The sequence below is a fragment of the Aythya marila genome (assembly GCF_965140915.1).
Source record: "Aythya marila genome assembly, chromosome: 7".
Taxonomy (NCBI): Eukaryota; Metazoa; Chordata; class Aves; order Anseriformes; family Anatidae; genus Aythya; species Aythya marila.
The window spans coordinates 12,435,826-12,455,314 of record NC_139048.1 but is presented as its reverse complement, the minus strand read 5'-3'; the positions used below and the strand labels follow the sequence as shown (position 1 = coordinate 12,455,314).

The following is a 19,489-nucleotide window of genomic DNA, read 5'->3' as shown; positions in this document are numbered from 1 at the left end:
ATAGCTCTCCCCACTGCAATATCTCCAGCTTCCCTGTCCTCCAACATCCGTTACTTTGAACCTTTATTTCCCCTACCTCATCACCGCAAAACCAGCTTTACATCCGATCCTGCAGCACCCTCACACTTCCTCTACCACCTCTCTTCTCCTCTCTTCTCCCAGGGGTATCCCCATTGCTCTTCCACAACCTTTTCCTGTTTTCTGGCCTGCCAAATGCATTTCTTCAAAGCTCTGTAGGTGCTGACTGGTCTGCCCAGCTGCTGTCTCTTGCTTGCCAGACATAGCAAACAATTACCTGTCATTCTTCTGCTGGTACCAAGGCCAACAAATGGCACTGGGGCTCAGCAAGGCTTCTGTAGGAACTCTATCTCTGAATACTGAGCAAAAATTACAGTATTTCTGTGAGACATCAGATGGGTGCACTTGGGAACTAGTCAGGGATAACTTTGCCCTCGTTTGCAACTGAATTTCATCACTGATCAATCTCAAGAGCAAAACTTCTCTTTGGAAGCTGAACTGTTGACATGTTAGGTTTCTGGGTAGCAGTAAGAGAGTTAAGATGTATAAACAACTGCAGAAGAGGAGGCAGCAAAATTCTCTGTGGTATAAAGTATAAATTAGAGAAAGTAACTCACTAGCTGGCGATCTTTTGAAATAGGTAGCACTGCAATATCCCGAGCCTTCTGTTTCAGATCTTCTATTTGCATTCTCATTTTCTTATGTTCCCATTCCAACAGAAATATCCCTCTAGAGAAGTCTTTACGCTCCACCATGCTAGCAATTTTTTTTTCTCCTTGAGCCTGAAAAAAAAAAAAAAAAGAGAGATTAATCTTAATTAACACACTCTATGGATTATGGAATAATTATTTGCAACAAGATGGGCAAGCTTCCAAAGTGATGATATTAGTAAGGAAAATGTGCATACTGCAGACTCTTTCCAGACTTTGCCCAAGATGGTTATCTTTTGTGGAATTTTGTTCCCTTTTATGCTCTGTGCCACAGTCTTGGATCATAGGAGGAGATGAAGAAAATTAGAAAATTACAATAATTTGTACTCTCTACATCTTGCAATCTTTTATAAGAAGGCTAAGGCATCTGATCTCTACAAAATACAAACCTGCTCTGTATAAGGTATTTTGCAGTTGTTGCTGAAGGCTTTGTGTATTAGCAGTAAAAGGCAAATTTACAGCTAGAATGCTTAAAGTATGATAATCGATTTCACCGTACGTAAAAGGTGTATCAGTTTGTTAAACCTTAATGTAAGCTACTGCTCAGCATGACTGTATGTTTGCCTTGAGAGAATTCTAGGACTGGAGCCCAGGATATTAGAATTTTCTATTTACAGCATGTTTGTAAGTGATGGCATGTCTAAAAACTGTTGTCATTTCATTGATCTGAATTGTATTCATCAAACATCAAGAAAGCAGTCTGCACTGCAATCTCTATATCATAATAAGGGGCATTACAGAATTCTTAACAGCTTTTAGTTTACAATTGAGCCTCCTGGTGTGTATTAATGAATTGAAACTAGATATCAAACTAGAGAAAAAACAGAGTCCCTGAAGACCAATATATTTATTTAAAAAAATTAAATTTCCTTATAAGTTACCGTGATACTGGAATTCAGTTCTTCAACAACACTCCTATTAATGAGAATGGCATTGGTGTAATCTGGGATCTCAGTAATTTCCAATTCCACCTGTCCTTGTTTTAACAAAAACTGGAAAGTCAAATCCAAATGAAATTTCATCTTCTTCTCCTGCAGCCTAAAATGGCAGAAAACAAAAACAATGCTCAGTGATTTCAACTTAATTATATAAATCCCCCCGTGATTCTCAAAATGTTTATTACTGATAAGTGGTATGTTCATGTAGGGCTTACTTTTTGACAGCCTGTCTTCTATGTGCTCCAAAAATGACTATGGAGTTGGCAATTTATTTCTGTACATAAAGTTGTCAACCACTAGAATCAGTTTAACAAACTCTAGCAGCTGTTCTGAAAAAAAATGTATTTACCAAACAAAAGCCTCAACAACAATTGAAAAGGAAGTGAAGGAGACTCCCAGCAAGCACTCTTTTTTTGTTGTTGTTTTTTTAATTTAAATTATCCTGGGGTTTGCTCCTGAATTCCAATGAATGTGAAGATTATGTCATGTACATGAAAAAAATGAAATCAGCTCAGTGAAGTCAGATGTGTGACTGAGCTGCAAACTGCAGTCAGCAGTGATCACTGTAGCTTCCTCAGGCCTACATGAGCACAAGTTAGCTGACCCAGCTAGCACAACTATGACCTTGAAGGCTTTTTGGCATTCAGTGTAAGAAACAGGTTTTGGGGCAGTGAGTTTGCATCGAAGGCCGTGCCATCTTGACTCATGTTGTTACTTAAAATGCTAGGTTAAGACTCGTTTGGGCCTGCTCACACATGCTGCAATCACACCTCACCTCTGAAATATCTTAGCTCTTTTAGATGAATTCTAGATAACAGACTGTTGGAGAGCACAGCTGTGTAATTCTGTATGTGACTTCTGGTTCTGTGATGGTGGATTATTAATATGGAGCTGAACATAGGCAAAGAGACAAAATTACCAAATGAGTTCTTGGGAAATGTATTCTATGTCTGACTTAATCTTCTGATCGTCATCCATTCTTCTCTGGAGAAAGGCCTGCATCTCTGCCAGATTTAGGGCTTTCCACTTCACCTAAACAAGCAACATCATGGCATTCTGAACTTTTCCAACTTCGTAAGCATGTCAGGACAAGCAAGAAGAGAGCATAATATCTTAAGAAGACGTGTGTGTAAATATAAATATGCTGCCTGATATTTTTGGAGTCCTAGTAGAGCACATGACATAGAGGTTACAATTCTTACATTCAGCTCAAAAAATCATTTATTCATTTATGTATGATCTATTGACATCGAGGGAAATCATTTTTTCTTCTATCTTGGTCAAATGTACCTACATCTCTGGAAATTTCAGATTTCCACCTTCATGCTTTTAAAATAAGCAAATAGTTCACTAGAGCTTTCCAGCAATACCCTCTGTTAAGAATTGCTCTTGGTGTTGTAGAAGAAAATGGTTATACATTGGTGCAGATGTAGCATGCTATTGGGAGAGAAAGACTCCAACAGATGATGAAAATCAAATATTTTCATAGGCTTTTTAAATAGAGAAAAGTTTTTTATTATTATTATTTTTAAAGAAACTGTATTAAGGTTATAATTATCTTGATCAAATCCTTCCACCCTAGTATGGTAATGTTTGCTCTGAAGGAGAACTAGAGCCGGTTTCTCTTCTTGACATTTCTGTTATTCTGAATTGAAGGTGACTAGAGGTAACTTACCAACTCAGATGCAGTTTTTGTATGCTACACTGTCACTTCACTACCAGTCTAACCCTACATTGAACTCCACAGAAGTTTTAAGACCTGAAAATACTGAGAAGTATAGTGGAAAAGTGAAGGATTTACATACCAGTTGCTCACTCTCCATTTTATTTCGTCTAGCTTGACAAAACTGTTCCCATATAGATGGGTCTAAACCATCAGGCATGTGCTTCGGATTATCCAGCTCATCCATGGCTTTCGTTAAACAGGTGAGTATATCTTTGTAATCTTCAGTTGAGGCTGAACAATTCCTATATGGATTAGCGGTGTAAGGGAGCATTTTTCTCACTGGGGTCCTAGTGTACATACACAATACATGCAGTATTTACTTATTTTTTATTACATAAAAGAAGCTCATACATATAACTGAATATTTCATACTCTCAATCTCTTGAAGAGCAAAAAGGTAAGACAACGTCTTACACAAAATAAGAATATGTTTTTGAGAACTGATGGTTATTTAGATTGCATTTAAAATAGATTTTGTAGAGTAGATAAGGAAATGTTAGTATTCAAAATAACATTTTTTTATATGATAGGAAATTAAATACTGTTAACCAACCAATAAAAGCAGGCAGTCTACTGATTACCAAAATAATTTGGATTACTGAAAGAAATAGCAATCTCATTCTTGAAACACAGGTGATACTAGTATTTAAACAATTCTAATCAGGGTGACCTTACCTTGGTCGACATTTGTAAAGTTGGAGAAGTTCATCAAGAAGATCTTCAGGAATGTCAGCAAAGTCCGTACTAAAATCACTTTCCAGATTCTAGGACAGAAACAGAAAGCTTCCTTGTCATTACAATGTTATTTTTAAGAAAGCAGCAACTTACTCATATCTTAACAATGCAAAAATACTGTGATTTTCCAAGCTCTCACAAGCATTGAGGAAATGTGGACCATTTCATAATTTTTTATATGCATATACTCTCCTTCATTACCTTATTTCAGCACTCAGCAAATTGAGCAGAACTCATCCCATGCTTAAAATGATGTATGTTCTTATTACCGAGACACGGCATTAACTTTTTTATTCCTGAATCTTGCTTGTGTTTTGCTAGAGTCTCACCTTATCTTCAGCTATTGCATTTTCATATGCATCACTGTGAAACTCAATTTTCTCTTTTGTATTCTGGATTATTTCTGTAACGTTGACCTGTAGCAAAACCAGAGGATTTCAAGAATGAAACTCAACCAGAAGAAGCACTGGATGGCTATTTATATACACTGATGAAGCTGACACCTTCTCAGTTCTAGAGAAAACCTAATGAGCCATTTTTAAGAATACAATGCGTTATTCAGTGGTTTATTTGTAGATGCAGCTTAGAGGTGAGCAGGTATGAAATTCAAGTATTCCAGTGCTTAAGAAAGTATGAAATTTGTGTAAGAAATTATACAAATTCTTCTAAGTCTTCCTTTTAAATTTTGAAGGTGAGGATCTATGTTGATTCTTGTTTTTACTTGCATAGAAATTTTCTTTTCCTTTCATTTCATCATGTCATATCAATCAGAGATTCTCAAATGCTGCTCAGTGAAAGGTTCGTGACTGTAGAATGCAATTTCCCTGTTAGCATGCCACACGTCAGGATATGAAGCTTATCTGTTTTATCAAGGCTGTTAAATGTTTGTACTTTGCTGGGGAGACTGCTTTGTTGCATGTGACAGTTTGCGTGGACCAAAAGATATACCAATGGGAATATTTAGAAAATTCTTAAAAATGCATTTTGAAAAATTTAACTTGGTATACACTGGGCCTCAGATAACTTTAAAACTAGTTCAGCTAGTGAACTAATGACACGGGCTAGATGCCTTTGTTGGAACCTTTCCATGAAGCTCACATACAAACAGTTGCTTGCAACTCCAAACAGAAATCTCTACAGGTTGAGTGGGAAGTCTGACATGGGGAGGCACTACTGCGTTCTGTGTGGACTCAGGAACACCTACACCAACTGGGCAAATGGACTAATATTGTGCCGTGAGCCAGAAACAACCTGCAGGCTACCACTTAGATCACCTGAATCGGACAGGTGTTGGCAGGACACAGGAAACAGAACTGTCAGACACAAATATTACTGTTAGCAGTAAGCACTCGTATTGAAATACAGCTCTACTACTTGCGCTCTCCAGTCTTGTTGTTGACTTGTATAAGGTATGGCAGGGACTGGCATACTCTTCAGGAGATTAAATTTGTTGATACCCATATAACCACATTGTACTCTGTATTACGTTCAGCTTCCACAAACAGGTGCTCATGTGCTACCTCTGCCTGTGCTTTGGGCTGCCAAACACAAGTCAGTGTGGCCCTGGACTACATTAGACATCCCAGAGAAAATGTGATGGCATTACATATTCTTTTGTGCGTCTTCCTGTCACAAATAGCATCATTATGGTTCTGTCAGATTGATATAAGATACTCAAAAAAAAAAAAAAAAAAAAGAGTATATAACAAATAAATAGCTGTATGCCTTCTCAACGTATGGAGCTTCTTCAAAGAACTCCAGATGAACCAAGATGAGTTTCTACTCAAAAGAATGTGTTTATATGTAGATGTATTTATAATATACATCTTCTGTACACCTCAAGAAAAAGTCAATGGCCCTGTAAACTGCCAAAAAATCACTTACAGCAAAATGCTGATTTGGAAAGAGCAATTTTCACTAGAAACTATACTTCAAATACTACATTTTTCCTAAGAACGGCATTTAAAATAATTTACGTTCTCTTTCTGCTTCTTCATAAAGAAATGCTGAAGTCCAGCTTCTCTAGTGTCCAACTCTTCATCCAACAGTAAAGAATAAATAAGATTGACTATTTTGAGTTCTTCCTGTGAAAAGATTGTAATAAGAATTGTTAACATTCCTTCTGCACAGAGGGAGAGATGAACAATTCATGTTCTCTGCCATACCTGATAGATGACCATCTCTAAAGTCACTTTTCTTTCAAAGAGCTTGCATACAGTCTCATCAAAATTGTGTGTTGTTTCCTGTATGGAAGCTTCAAGTTTCTTCCATTCATTTTCCAGTGCCTGGGGAAGGGAAAGACAAGAGAGGAGCAAACATACACAGGAGAACAAATTCTCGTACAGTATACTGAAGAATGCTGGAAAATTCACAGTATGGAACTGTATCTCCCCAACAAAAAGCTTTTCTTTTTATTTCCCTTAATTTTTTTTAGTCCTGTCCTGCATTGCATTTTTCCTCTGTTTTCTTGCAACGAAGGTGTCTAAGCTCTTTATGCACTTTTATCAAAAGACTAGTTTGTATTCCTGTTAATGATTCTGAACAGCCACTTTAGAAATTCTAAGAGTCCATATTTTGCATCATCAAAACAACAGCTACATTCTGGAAGACAGTATTTTCATGACTGTGGCAAAACAGAAGGCATGATTCACATTTCTTTGAATCCATCCTAACAGTATTGTGCGTTGTTCCAGGGACTGAAGCTATTCATTTCCATCCTCAACTAAGTACTGTATTTGAAAGGCATTAACGATGATTTTGTAAAAGAAAAATCCCTCAGCCAAAAGGTCCCAGAAGTTACATTTTTCGAAGGATAATGCTGCCAGAATATGAAGTTATGTTGTCCAGATACCACTTTGAAGGATAAATGCCATTGTATTATTTGTGTATGGCATCAGCTACTCTGGGAATGGAACCTGAAAAAAACGTTTCAGGAATAGTGGTCTATTTTGAAATGAAAATTACTTTTTGTCAGATATCACAAGTTTTGTCATATACTAACTGTTATTAGTAGAGACTGCCTTTTTTACTGTCTAAGCTACAACTTATGTAATATGCTGCATGATCTTCATTCTTCATTTGTTCTATTTGTTAGTATTCATTTTAGAAGTAGATCCTGAGAAAAATTAGAAAGCTTCAATTATGAGCACTGTGAACAAAGCCGCTCCCTTTCTCATTTTAATTTACCCTTCTACGCTTTTCTTTTTCTTCATTCAACTCCTTCACTTTTTCCTCATATTCTCTGAATATTATAACTTCTTGATCACTCCATTCAAGTTCAGGCTTGGATATAAAAGGAGGTGGAGGAATATTCTGCAAGTATTAAAGACAAACATGCTTAAAAAGCAATTTTAAGTCTCCATCAGAATACTAATAAACTACAACATGTATCAAATTTAATGAAAGGTATTAGAGACGGGTAAGATCTAAGTAACATACACGTTCTATTTCTGTGGCCTGTTGCTTGTACCAGTAGTTTTGTTGTATATTTATGGTCCTGTGCCTTTCCACTTGATTACAAAATTTTCTACTGGATCTTGTAAAATACGAGTATGTTGTACTCAAACATACTATTGTCAGTACGAGACATGTAGTATTTTCTGTTACAGAATAAGTGGGGTTCTCATTTTCTGAAACAGATCAATCCCACTGATGGGGTTTGGTCTGCCTTATCCCTTCTCTGTGACACTCATGTTGTTTTCTTCCTCTCTTACTGTAACAACTTTATTTGCTGCGTTAAATGAAACACACTATTTTTCTGTAAGATCACAGCAACGGGCAATAGACCCTTTCCCCCATAAAACAGTCATTATACTGGGATTATGTTCCTATAGGATAGGGACTTCGGGATAGGAACGGGTGTTGATGGGCAAATCATGTGCAGGCACTAGAATCTTGTAGTCTTGAGTCCACTATATGATCTTTTAAGGAATTTAACTAGGCACAATGCAATTCTACAATTCTTTGATCTTCTTTTATTACTAAGGTTGGAAATATTTGCTAATTGCAATTCATGTTTCCATAAAAAAACAACAAGCTGCCTAAATGATATAGCAGAAACACAGCTTACAATTTTCAATATGTCTTCCTTTTGGACTTCTAGCACTCCACCCATCATGTCATTAAGCGCACGTAGTCTTTCATTGTCCTGGGAATGACAAAAATAATATTTTAGGATACAAAAGAAGATGGAGTAGCTGAAAGTTTTGGGAATGGTATTAGGACAGTTCACCTCTAGATCACCAATAGGATTCTACTGTGTCACTAGTAGATTAATGCTTTTTGGTGATGCTTGTGAGAAACACTAAAGGTCTAAGATTTTTTTTTTTTTTTTTTTTTTTTTTTTTTTCTGATAGACAGATGGTCGTATACCAAATAACTTCCTAAAACTGCAATTTTGGCAGTTTTGGAAGCAGTACGTAGACTACACCTGACCAGTTTGCAGGCTAGGATGAATGAGGTTGTATGTCTTATGGATGCAAGTTGAATGTCTTACTGTGCATCTCTTTTGGGGCCAGAACCATTTTAGGCTTTTCACAGACATATTTACAAGCCAGAGAAAAGCACTGTGATCTAGTCCAATCCCTGAAGAGCAGAGGTCAGAGAAACTCAGCCAACAAGTTTGTATCAAGCCCAAAGCTCTTGGCTGAGCCGTAGCATACATTTAGAGAAGTATCTAGTCCCCAGTCTCCCAATAGGGTGTTTTAAATTGCTACAAAGCAAATTTTTAATAACTGGGAGTGTAACACTAAAACTTTCCTCCCCCTCAGCTGCTCTGTGTAGATGTACATGTAAGTGTAAATGATACTAAGAGGGAAAAGGCACACTTTGTCATTACTTAGCATTTTTACGTTTATTCTCCTATACTACCTTACTGGACTATTCCAGGGCAGCATTAACTAAATAGCCCAATCAGCAACAATGGCCTGTTCAGTAAAAAGGATATGACTTGAAGTACCAGAGCAATAAGGCGTCTTTCCATTTCAAGCTTAGCCAGCATTTCTGCTCTCTCTCGCTCTTGCGGAGTGAAGTATTTTTCAGCTTTAATCTGAAAGAAGGAAATCAGGTTCTTATCAGGATTTTTTTTCTCCAAACATGATCCCACATGGATTAAGAAAATTTGGAAAGATGGTGTAATATTATTTTTATTCATTATTTTTTTGTATCTCTGCTTTATGGTGATATACCTCAAGAAAACAAATTGTTCTTTAGAACAGCTCCAAAAACTCTACTGAAAAAAACGCTAAAATATACACTACCGTCCTTCTTGCTGATGTTAATCATAGTTTGAGCATGTCTTTGGGTTTTCTGGCAGTAGAATAATAGATTGGTGAGAGAGAAGACAGAAGAGGGAAAAGACGGACTTAAAGAGCAGTTGAAATAAAATAATATTTTGTATCAAAAGTACAGTGTTTATATATTATCAATTTGATTTAGAAATACAGTACTAACTATGCTTAAGTGCCTAGATTCTTAGTTTCTGATGCTCAGAAACTGAAGAAAAAAAACAGAGAAATTCTCATCTATTGAAGTGACTCCCTGCAAGCCTGATTTGAGTCTTACCAGGAACAGGGGTAAATTGGACCTAATTTATGGACAATTAAAAACTTCTTAACAGTATTTTGTTAATTTCAGAGAGGCTTATTAAGAGTTTTCTACCTAAAAAATGAGGGGAAGCAAAAAAGCCAGACAGATGATTTTACGTACACAGACACATCTGTTTTAAGGCTTTTCAATACTGACACAATGGCTGGAAATGAGAAGAATTAGAGAACTGTATTTTTGTGGGTGAAAGAGAAAGATTTCTTTTTCAGGCACCTCTGAATCCTGAACAGTGAGTACTTGCTCTGGCATCTCATCATCTGTAAGACCTGGCTCCCACACTTCCACTTGGAGGTCAAGTTGAGCCAAGATTTCTTGGATCCTCAGGTTTCTTTCTTTCACTCTTGCTATCTCCTGCTCCTTTTGTCGTGCAACTATGTCAAATTCCTTATTAAAAGCAGTTTTCACTTTGTAAATGATGTCCTGAAATACCAAAAAAGGAAACAGCAATGCTCACAGGTCCCATCCATCAATGATTATGTACTACTTCTCAATTCTTTGGAATTATGGATGTGTGTATTTGTATGTGTGACAGACAGAGAAACTGGTAAGACCCCTCTGTTATAAAGGCAGAGTTCAAGGTTTGTTAAGTGGTCAACTTTTTATTTATTTATTTATTTATTTTTGCTATTTGATGAAGATTCTGAAAGACACATACTGTTGCCAAAGCAAGAGTTAAAATTAGGCTACTTATATTTGCTATTTTTTTGCAGTCTTTGGGTGAAGGAAGAAAGCGCTTCAAATTAAAAAACACATGACCTGTGATTGTAGAGACTGTAAAACACAAGAGCAGGAGAGCAATGTTAAGGACATAATTTCCTGATTTTTAAGTGATGTAGCCTGCAATTTTTATATGCTTTGAGGTGATTTTCTGTCTGACATGTAAAGTAAATGGTTTTAAAAGCATATATCCCTAGTGGATATGTTCTTCCTTTTTAGCCTAAATAATTGTTCTCAACAAAGAAAAGCACAATATTAAGAGAGAAAACTACATCTCTCCTACTGCATCACTTTACTAAAAGAAAAAAAAAAAAAGTGAAAAGAATTTCAGTTCTACCATTAAGCTTCATATTTTGAGTTGCTTAGATGTTTGTGATTTATATTACAATAAATATTTCTATCCATGGTTATTTCATTGATTTCTAATATAGTAATAATGTAGGATGTAACACAGCAGGATGACAGACAAGGTACACTATTGCTGGGAGAAAAAAGGCTCTTCTCAATGTCTAGCTAGCCATCTAGCTCTGACCAAGCTCACTGCCTGGGCCAAGAAATCTAAGTGCCTCTACAGTTAGAGAGAGGATATGCATCCTTAAAGCCATGCAACAGAAAGATCTTGTTACATTCAAGCTTGCATTTAAAGGTGTTCCTTGTGTTTCTTCCCCATCTACTTCAAACACCAATATATCTACTAGATTTCATGTATTACAATGCATAATCATTAATCTCTGCTACCACACACAGCCTTAAAAAGCTCTAAGGAGGCAATGCTTGATAGTAATTTAACCACTTCTACCTACTTTTGTACATCATCTTCACAGGAAGCCTTTTTTGTATTATGTTTATTAATACACTGGTTATGTTTATTAATACACTTCAGCTGGCAAGACCACGTGGTGTTCTACAACACCATGTGCATTTATCAGCTTTCAGTGCAGTAACAGAGACCTGGGCAGCTCTCCATTGTGCAGTGCAAGTCTGCCCAGAAGCTAACAGTGGCTGTGACTGCTGTGAGAACCAACAGACACGACAGTGTCACTGCAGTAATACAAATTTAAGAAGTAGTCACCTTCAGTAATACTATTTGATTGACTTTCTGCTCCCTAGAGTGCAAGTCCAATTGGTGGTAAAGCACAGATGTGTCTCCACCATACTGAGAACTCAGACTTCCGTCCAGGCAGCAAGATGTGCTAGCACCAGCCATTACTTCTTCCGCATTCTCTTCTTCTTCTTCTGTCTCTGACACAGTCTCAAGACTTCTCTTCTGAACCTGAATATCACAAACATGATAACTGTATTAATTTTGTAAGCAGTCCAGTGGCACATGCATGAAAAAGTACTAGAGGTTCTATTCAGCAATTAAGCCTTGCCCAGCAATAAAAATAATACAAGTCAATACATGATCATATCTGGAACATTGGGTCCAGTTTTGGGTTCCCCAGCACAAAGACATGCTGGAGCAAATTCAGCGAAGAGCTACTAATACACTTAAGAATACAAAACTTCTAAAATATGAGGAGAAGCTGAGAGATCTAGGATTGTTTAGGCTCAATAAGAGAAGACTTGGGGGGAATCTTACTGATATGTATAAAAACCTGATGGTGGGGAGTTAAAACAACAGAGACAGACTCTTCTCAGTGGTATCCAGTGATAGGATGAGAGGAAATGTGTATACATCAAAATACAGAAAACCTAATTTAAACATAAGAAAACACTTCTAAAGTGAGGGTTGTCAAATACTGGAACAAGTTGCCAACAGAGTTAATGGAAACCCATCCATGGAAATACTCCAAACCTAAATGGATATGGCCCTCAGCAGATTGCTGTAGCCGACCCTGCTTTAAGCAGGAGTGTTGGACTAGACTTCCAGAGAGTTCTTTCAACCTCGGCTATTCTGTGATTCTGTAATACTGATATATTTGTTCTGAGTAAGAACACAGTTCATCTTTGCTTATCTTTTTATTTTTATTTGGACAATTTCTACAGCAAGAAAATTGAGCTCAGAAATATATCTCTGTAAAGAAGGATTAAGATGCCTATTCAATTCAGAACATCCTGATCCAAAATGCCTTTCTGCAGTACTTCAAAGAGATTGTACCTTAAGATCAGCTGCCTCGATCTTCCTTAACTGGCGAACTTTCTCCAAAGTTGCCAGCTCTTCTTCATTAAGTTGTTTCAGGGGATAATTCTGCACTTCACAAGCTATATGGAAACACTGCTCAAAAACAAAAACTGAGTTAAAAGGTCTTCATAAAGCATTTATCAATTAATTTGTTCTATACCTGAATGTTAAACCGTCACAATGACTGAAAATCCGGAATAAAATTGAGGAGCAAATAATATAGCAATATATTAAAAAATAAGACTAAAAGCGCTTGCTTATTTGGTAGTGAAAATGGTTGATTTAATTTTTTTGTTGTTGTTTTCTTCCTTTTAACAATCTGTGGATATAGCATTTTTGTACAGGGAATTCTACCAGAACTAGATTTTTGTAAAAACACTTGGTCTTTCACCACCCGTGAGATAATCCAGTAGCACCAGTTAGACTAATGTCCCTCTCTTTGAAATAGGCAAAATCAGTGCTAAATTTGGCCTTTATATTTTGTAAAGTAGAAGTCATACACATGGCACAGAGCAAAATGATATTTACCACTACTTCAGGAAAACTGCATAACGATATTCTCTGAGATCAAGGAATTAAGGAATTGCATATCTGCTTATCAGCACTCTTACTCACCTTAGAAGATAAAACTAGCCAGGGTCAGAGAAAATGAACAAAATGAAAAAATTGCATGAGGCCTGAGAAGTAAGCCTTTTCCCATATTATAAGTAAATCAGAAATGTGTTATACATCTATTTATTTTGTCTCTGTACCTAAAGGAATCAAAAAACTAGTAGAGAAAATGTGGTGAAAAGCAGAGGTTACCTTAACTGTACGTCCTTTTACAGACATGGAGTCCCAGCACTCATGTCTGATGACATGCTGCAAGTAGCAGTTGGCTAAAGTCTCCATCTCAATCTTTTCTCTCACCTTTCAAGGTACATAAAATAACATAAGACAAAGTGCAAAACAGGCAGTTTCTATTGATTTACTGAAATAACACTAACAGATTAAAATAATTACTAACGTTTAATTATATTGTACTTTCAGAGCTACCTTCTCCAAAACCGTGTATCACATGATATTGAAAGGAATCTTTTTATATGAGAGAAAAAGAATCCCAGAACTTCAGCATACTGTCAGAGTTACAGTTTCTGGCATAATTCATATTCCCATTAACAGTGTCGGCATAAAGTTTCACCTACTTCAAAATGTGATTTTATTTTTTTTCCTACTTCTCAGCAGCAAACAGCAATTTTGAGACCATCCTCTTTGCTCTTTAATCATTCTTTTTCATTTTCACTGCCACTTTTAAAACGTCTCCCCACCGCCATTCTGTCATACCCTGGCCACTTCTTGTTCAGCCTCTGCTTGAGCTTTTTTCTGTTCTTCTGTATCCAGGTTGAACTCCTGTTGCTCCAGTTTCTCAATGTCTGGCACCTGTTCATTTTCATGCAGCATTTTCTGAACCTTATTTTTAATTAAGAAACAAAAATTAATTGAATTCGAATAGATAAGATGCTATTTCTAACATTGTAGAACTTGATACCGGGTAAAATGATTTTAATTGCCTTCACTTTTAACTGTTTCATGGTATTGGGTAGAACGGTCTGCACACAGCTTGTGACAGAGTGCTACATGAATGTATTTCATCTTTCTTTTAAAGTTGATTGGGATGCAATATATGAAGTTCTGTATATTTTCTAAGAATCTGTAGTAAACAATGCTTGACTCTCAGGTTCTGAGCACTGAAGTTGTTTTATTAGTTGTTTTATTTATCACTTTTATTAGGTTATCTATCTCAATACAGTTCAACAAAGGGAAGTGCAAAATCCTGCACCAGGGGAAGAAAACTTCATGCACCAGTACATGCTGGGTGCTAAGCAACTTTCCACAGAAGCACCTCAGGGTTCTGGTGGACACGAAGTTGAACATGAATGAACAATGTGCCCTTGCAGCAAAGAAGGCTAATAGTATACTGGGCTGCAATAAAAGGAGTGCTGCTGGCAGGCTGAGGTGACACTTCATCTCTGCTCAGCACTGGTGGGGCCACGTTTGGAGTACCAGTGTCTGGTTCTGGGACTCCCAGTACAAATGAGATACGGACATACTGGAGGTAGTCCACCAAAAGCCTAAGAAGATGATTAAGGGACTGGAGCATTTCTCTTATGTTGAAAAACTGAGACCTGGGACTGTACAGTCATAGAATCTAGAAAAAAAGAAGTCTCAAGGGGCATGTGGGAGGGGTGTATCTCATCAGTGTATATAAATACCTGAAAAGAGGATGCAAATATGACAGAGACAGGCTCTATTCTGTAGGACTCAGTGACAACACGAGGCAATGGATGTGAACTGAAACACAGGAAGTTCTGGACTGAATTTTATTTTATTTTGTTTTTTAGTATGAGGGTGACTGAGCATGATTGAGCACTGGAACAGGTTGCCAAGAAAGGTCATGAAGTCCCCATCCTTGGAGATATTCAAAATGTCTGGACGTGGTCCTGGGCAACCTGCTCTAGATGACTGCTTCTTGCGGACAACAATTTTTATGGAAGGAAATGGAAGAAGAGAGGACAGTAATTTTTGTAATAGAAGGATGCTAGGCAAAAACTTTCCTGCTGAGGAGATAGATTGGTCAAGGAATGAAGTTGGTACAAAATATTTCTTTGGAACAAAGGAAACTGAGAACCAGACAGTAGCTCCTGAGAGATTCAGAGTATAGCACCTCAAGAAGCATGCCTCTTTATTACCCATCTGCCCAGAGTTTATGACAAAACTCTAACAGAGGTCTAGAGCTGGTAGCTATAAAGGAAATGCCCCTTAAAAAAAAAAAAAAAAAAAAAAAAAAAAAAAAAAAGCTGGGAAGTCAAGACATTATTATTGAAAGAAACTCACAGTTTTACGCAGCTTCTTAATTCCCATTTGAAGTTCTTTCTTCTGGTCAGCAAACCTCTCAGTCTCTTCTCTCATGACCTGACATACAACAAATATATTGTTGAAAGACAAAAATAGACAGGAAGAGAAAAGACTGAAATAATCTAAAGGAACATTATCTGTACAGAAAGCAAAACTCCAAAGGGAGATAACTGAAACAGACATAATGCTAATTCAGAAGGATGGTTCTCAGAATTTTTCAAAAGAAAAAATTGTCCAAACAGGTTACATCAACAGAGCTTGAAAGAAAGAAAATATTAAAGAAAGAAGTAATCACAAATGAAATGAATTTCAAACACATTGAACTGGGTAAAGCACACTCACAGGATTTGTTAGGTGCCATATATTTCCTTAGATCTTTCATTGGCACTAAGCATTTTTGGTGGGATATTTAAAAAATGAAGTAAACTAGTATCTCTTACTGATTTTCAGAGTGAAATATTATTCTTTGCTGCTACAGCCTTGCTGTAAAAAATTTACAATTGCTCTCCACCTCTGGAATTTTCTTTCTAAAAAAAAACTTACAGCTTAAGGTAAGATGATAGCTATTGATTGCATGGAAAGGGAATGTGATTCTGACATTACATGGACTATATCCTCTAAAAGTCAGGTGCAAATCTCCTAAAACATTAATAAGCAGTTTAACTCAACCTGGAACCACATTGCTACACTTCGACCTTTGCTTCTTATCACCTGAACCTAAGATGACACTAATATTTGCATGGCAGTTATGGGGATGCACAGTCACAAGGATTTGCCAAAAAAAAATCACAATGCAGACACTCAAAGTATGAGTGCCCGTATGAAAGAAGAAACAAGAATATATGTCTGGGAGAGGGATGGAAAAGATTCCAGTTTCATTGGAAGTATGTCTTAGATTCACTCCATTTACTTGTGAAACTGTATCATAATTTGGACGGTCATTACTTAGATACTTTCTGAGATACAGAAAGCAATGGTACTTTGTAAAAGACAATTATTTTGCCATCATTTGACCCCAAAAGCTGGACAAAAAATACAGTGCCTCTGGCTCATATCAAAGTGGTTGCATAACATACTCACCTCAACCTTAACCTGAAATAAACCCCAAAAGTGGTTTTTTTTTTTTTCTTTTTTTTTTTTCCTCCAATTAATGTCATATAGTTGACTATCAATTTAACACTGCTGTAGTTTGTTAACTGTGGCCCTTGAGAAGAAGAAAGCACCTGCCTTGTTACTTGTACTGATCTTTTGTGCAACTTTTTGACACATTTAGTAGAAAAATGTCTTCATACCTTTCTGCGGGAAGCCAGCTTGTCTGGCATATTTACTGAGTTTATTCCTTGTGTAGAAGTGGTCTTGGTCTTTACAGCTCCTGTTGTGCTAGGTTCCTGCCTTGATGTATTTAAAACTTTGACCTAGCATTTCTAAAAGCCTACATCACAATGCCTTAAAACTGCATTCATTTATTGTATATAATTTGACACCTCTAATGACTATTGACTCTTGAGAACTTTGGCCTTGGTTTGTACTTATTCTACAAAAATACCTTCTTTATTTTCTGACCCAGCCAGGTCATTTCACTGGTGCTGTCTGAAGGCAAACTGGAGAAGTTTTGATCTTCTGTCACCTCTATATTAGACGACTGAGCTGGTGCCTCCTGAAGGTAAGGACATAAGCATTCATCTTAAGTATTTACAGGGAATGAAATAGAACCCGAAATAAAATTTTAAAGATGGACTCATATTAGAAGCAGTACTACCACCACCAAATTCCAGAGAGTGTTAAAGTATTTTTATTCCCTAATGATTCCCCAGGTTTGACCCAGCAAAGCTTTGCTGTTCTGCAAAGACTTTTAACTGTAATGGGATGAGTGTACTGACCTCTGTAATCACTGCTTTGCTTGATTTCAACAGAAAAACATGTAACTAGTAACTCACAATATTTATCAGTAACATCAAACTGCGAATGACATAACTTCATATGAGGAGAGAAAAAAACAAACAAGTAGAAATCAAAGATATGTCATCTTCCCATAAACTATTCAATTTCCTTGATAATTCTATTCCACAAATGAATAATTATCATAGTCAATATACAAGGAGTGTTCTACTTTCACAAACGGATTTATTTTTTTTTGAAGACAGCTCTTATCTATAATCTTAGGATAATGATCAAACTTTTTTTTTTCCCCACAAGAAGAAAGAAAATACCTTAGATTCCTTTTCTGAAAGTGATTCCGATGTGGATTCTGGGTCAAAGTGCCATTCTGCCATACATTTTAACACAGCATTTTCATTTGAAATAGACTTGTTCAGTACAGTAAGAAGAGATTGCCAATGAAAAGCAGCTTCCTTAACTTCAGTTTCCTTTATTTTCCTAGTAAATAGAAAGGACACTGATGCATTTGTTGTGTATTATAAAAATTGAAGTTTTAAATATTCTCTATAATATTTCCATTAAGTTTTTTAAACATGCCTGTTCAGTATTTTTACATATGATTCAATATTGTTTGAATATATCTAAAATACATATTGTTTGAATACATCTAGATATGAATATATCTAGAGTTAAATGAAGTTTACACAGAATTAGAAATTTTGAAAGATGGATTACCCAGATTATAAATATTGCTCTGAAGAGATCTTTGATCTCTGCATCAACCTGAACTTTATACCACAGAAAAGTTGTAGTTTCAACTGTCTCTTACTCTTTGTATCTAATAGCTCTCTACAGCCACAGTTAAATTCCCTTGAAAAACTGTGATGTCTCCTACTCACTGAGTTGAAACAGTATCTTGACAGATATCTCAAATTCCTACTCACATAAACCCAAAGAGCCCCTCTCAGGTGGTTTATTTGAAAGTAGCAAGAAGCCCATTATCTGTAATACTTCTCAGAAGACACTCTGATCTTGATCTGTAACCACACCCAAGGTACAATTCATTCCCTACAAGGCTGGTGGGAACCTTTTCATGAGCTAGGGAGACCACCTCAACAGATGAAAGGAGTGATTTTATTGCCCAGCTGCATCAAATTCTCCTCCTTACTTTGAGACTAATCAAGAGGAAGTCTAGAATCACAAGTAGATGCAAAAATTAGTCTGTCAGGATCCAAGAACTGACACCATCAATATTGTTCTGCCACTTTACACATACTTCCATTTCAGACACACCAGGGCACCATCGGTTTCACCATTAACGAGGATGAATTTGCCATCCAGTGAAAATACTGTGGATCTGATTCCCCCTCCTTGATATGAGTGGCAATGCTTTTGAGCAAGTATTTCCTAGAAAAGTCACAGAAACAGTTCAGCAAATATATTTTTCTAACAGACGATGTCTGTAAATTATGCTGCTTTATTTTTAGATAGAGATCTATCCAAAATATCGATATAAAGTATATAAAAGACTAGAGGTCATAGTTTTTGACCACAGATAGGAGCAATTTTCTAGTATATAGATTTTGTAGGAGACAGAGAAGTAAAATTATCTACCTGAAGATTTACTGGAAAAGAAAGTAAGTAGTATAATGTGATCACATTCCCATTCATTATAAAAAGAATTGTACTGTATAATGTTATGTCAATTCATGTTTAACAAAAATTTTTCAGGAACATCTTATATTTAAGTGAATAAAAGCTTGCAGTGAAATACAGTAGCTCTTACAGCTCTTTCAGGTGTAAACCGAACAAAGCCTGTGCCTGAACACTTGCCTACCATAGTAGAAGTGTGATAGATGAACAAAACACCATCTTTTGCTGCTGATGCTAGCCATCGGCTGTTGGGTGATAAGCAGAGGAATCCTGATCCAAACTGATTGCTAGGAGTCCTCTTTTCTGATGACAATACTGGTGGATCTTCCAAAATATTCTGCCAAGCAAACGAAATGTTAAAAGCAGTTGAGTTGACGGAAATATCTATACAATTTTAAGGAGACTAACAATAGATTTTTGGGTTGTTGATCACATGTCCACAAACTACATGAGTTTTAAGAACCAGTATTTGACTTTCCCTGTAAAAGAA

The 19,489-nt window shown here is 36.5% G+C and overlaps 1 protein-coding gene across 1 annotated transcript in view; it reads right to left on the bottom strand.

Moving 5' to 3' along the window:
• The window catches only part of CFAP43 (cilia and flagella associated protein 43), a gene marked incomplete at both ends in the record, with an annotated part of 41,276 nt that overhangs the window by 2,665 nt on the left and 19,122 nt on the right, over positions 1-19,489 (bottom strand). Inside the window, 21 exons of the mRNA XM_082764644.1 lie at positions 636-800; positions 1,610-1,766; positions 2,586-2,698; positions 3,472-3,679; positions 4,068-4,156; positions 4,457-4,543; positions 6,104-6,211; positions 6,293-6,412; positions 7,314-7,439; positions 8,197-8,274; positions 9,085-9,174; positions 9,945-10,151; positions 11,521-11,721; positions 12,550-12,666; positions 13,378-13,482; positions 13,897-14,022; positions 15,448-15,525; positions 17,015-17,125; positions 17,679-17,844; positions 18,623-18,753; positions 19,184-19,336. Of these exons, the coding sequence (XP_082620770.1) occupies positions 636-800; positions 1,610-1,766; positions 2,586-2,698; positions 3,472-3,679; positions 4,068-4,156; positions 4,457-4,543; positions 6,104-6,211; positions 6,293-6,412; positions 7,314-7,439; positions 8,197-8,274; positions 9,085-9,174; positions 9,945-10,151; positions 11,521-11,721; positions 12,550-12,666; positions 13,378-13,482; positions 13,897-14,022; positions 15,448-15,525; positions 17,015-17,125; positions 17,679-17,844; positions 18,623-18,753; positions 19,184-19,336 (2,736 nt within the window). The remainder of the gene's footprint in view (positions 1-635; positions 801-1,609; positions 1,767-2,585; positions 2,699-3,471; positions 3,680-4,067; positions 4,157-4,456; positions 4,544-6,103; positions 6,212-6,292; positions 6,413-7,313; positions 7,440-8,196; positions 8,275-9,084; positions 9,175-9,944; positions 10,152-11,520; positions 11,722-12,549; positions 12,667-13,377; positions 13,483-13,896; positions 14,023-15,447; positions 15,526-17,014; positions 17,126-17,678; positions 17,845-18,622; positions 18,754-19,183; positions 19,337-19,489) is intronic.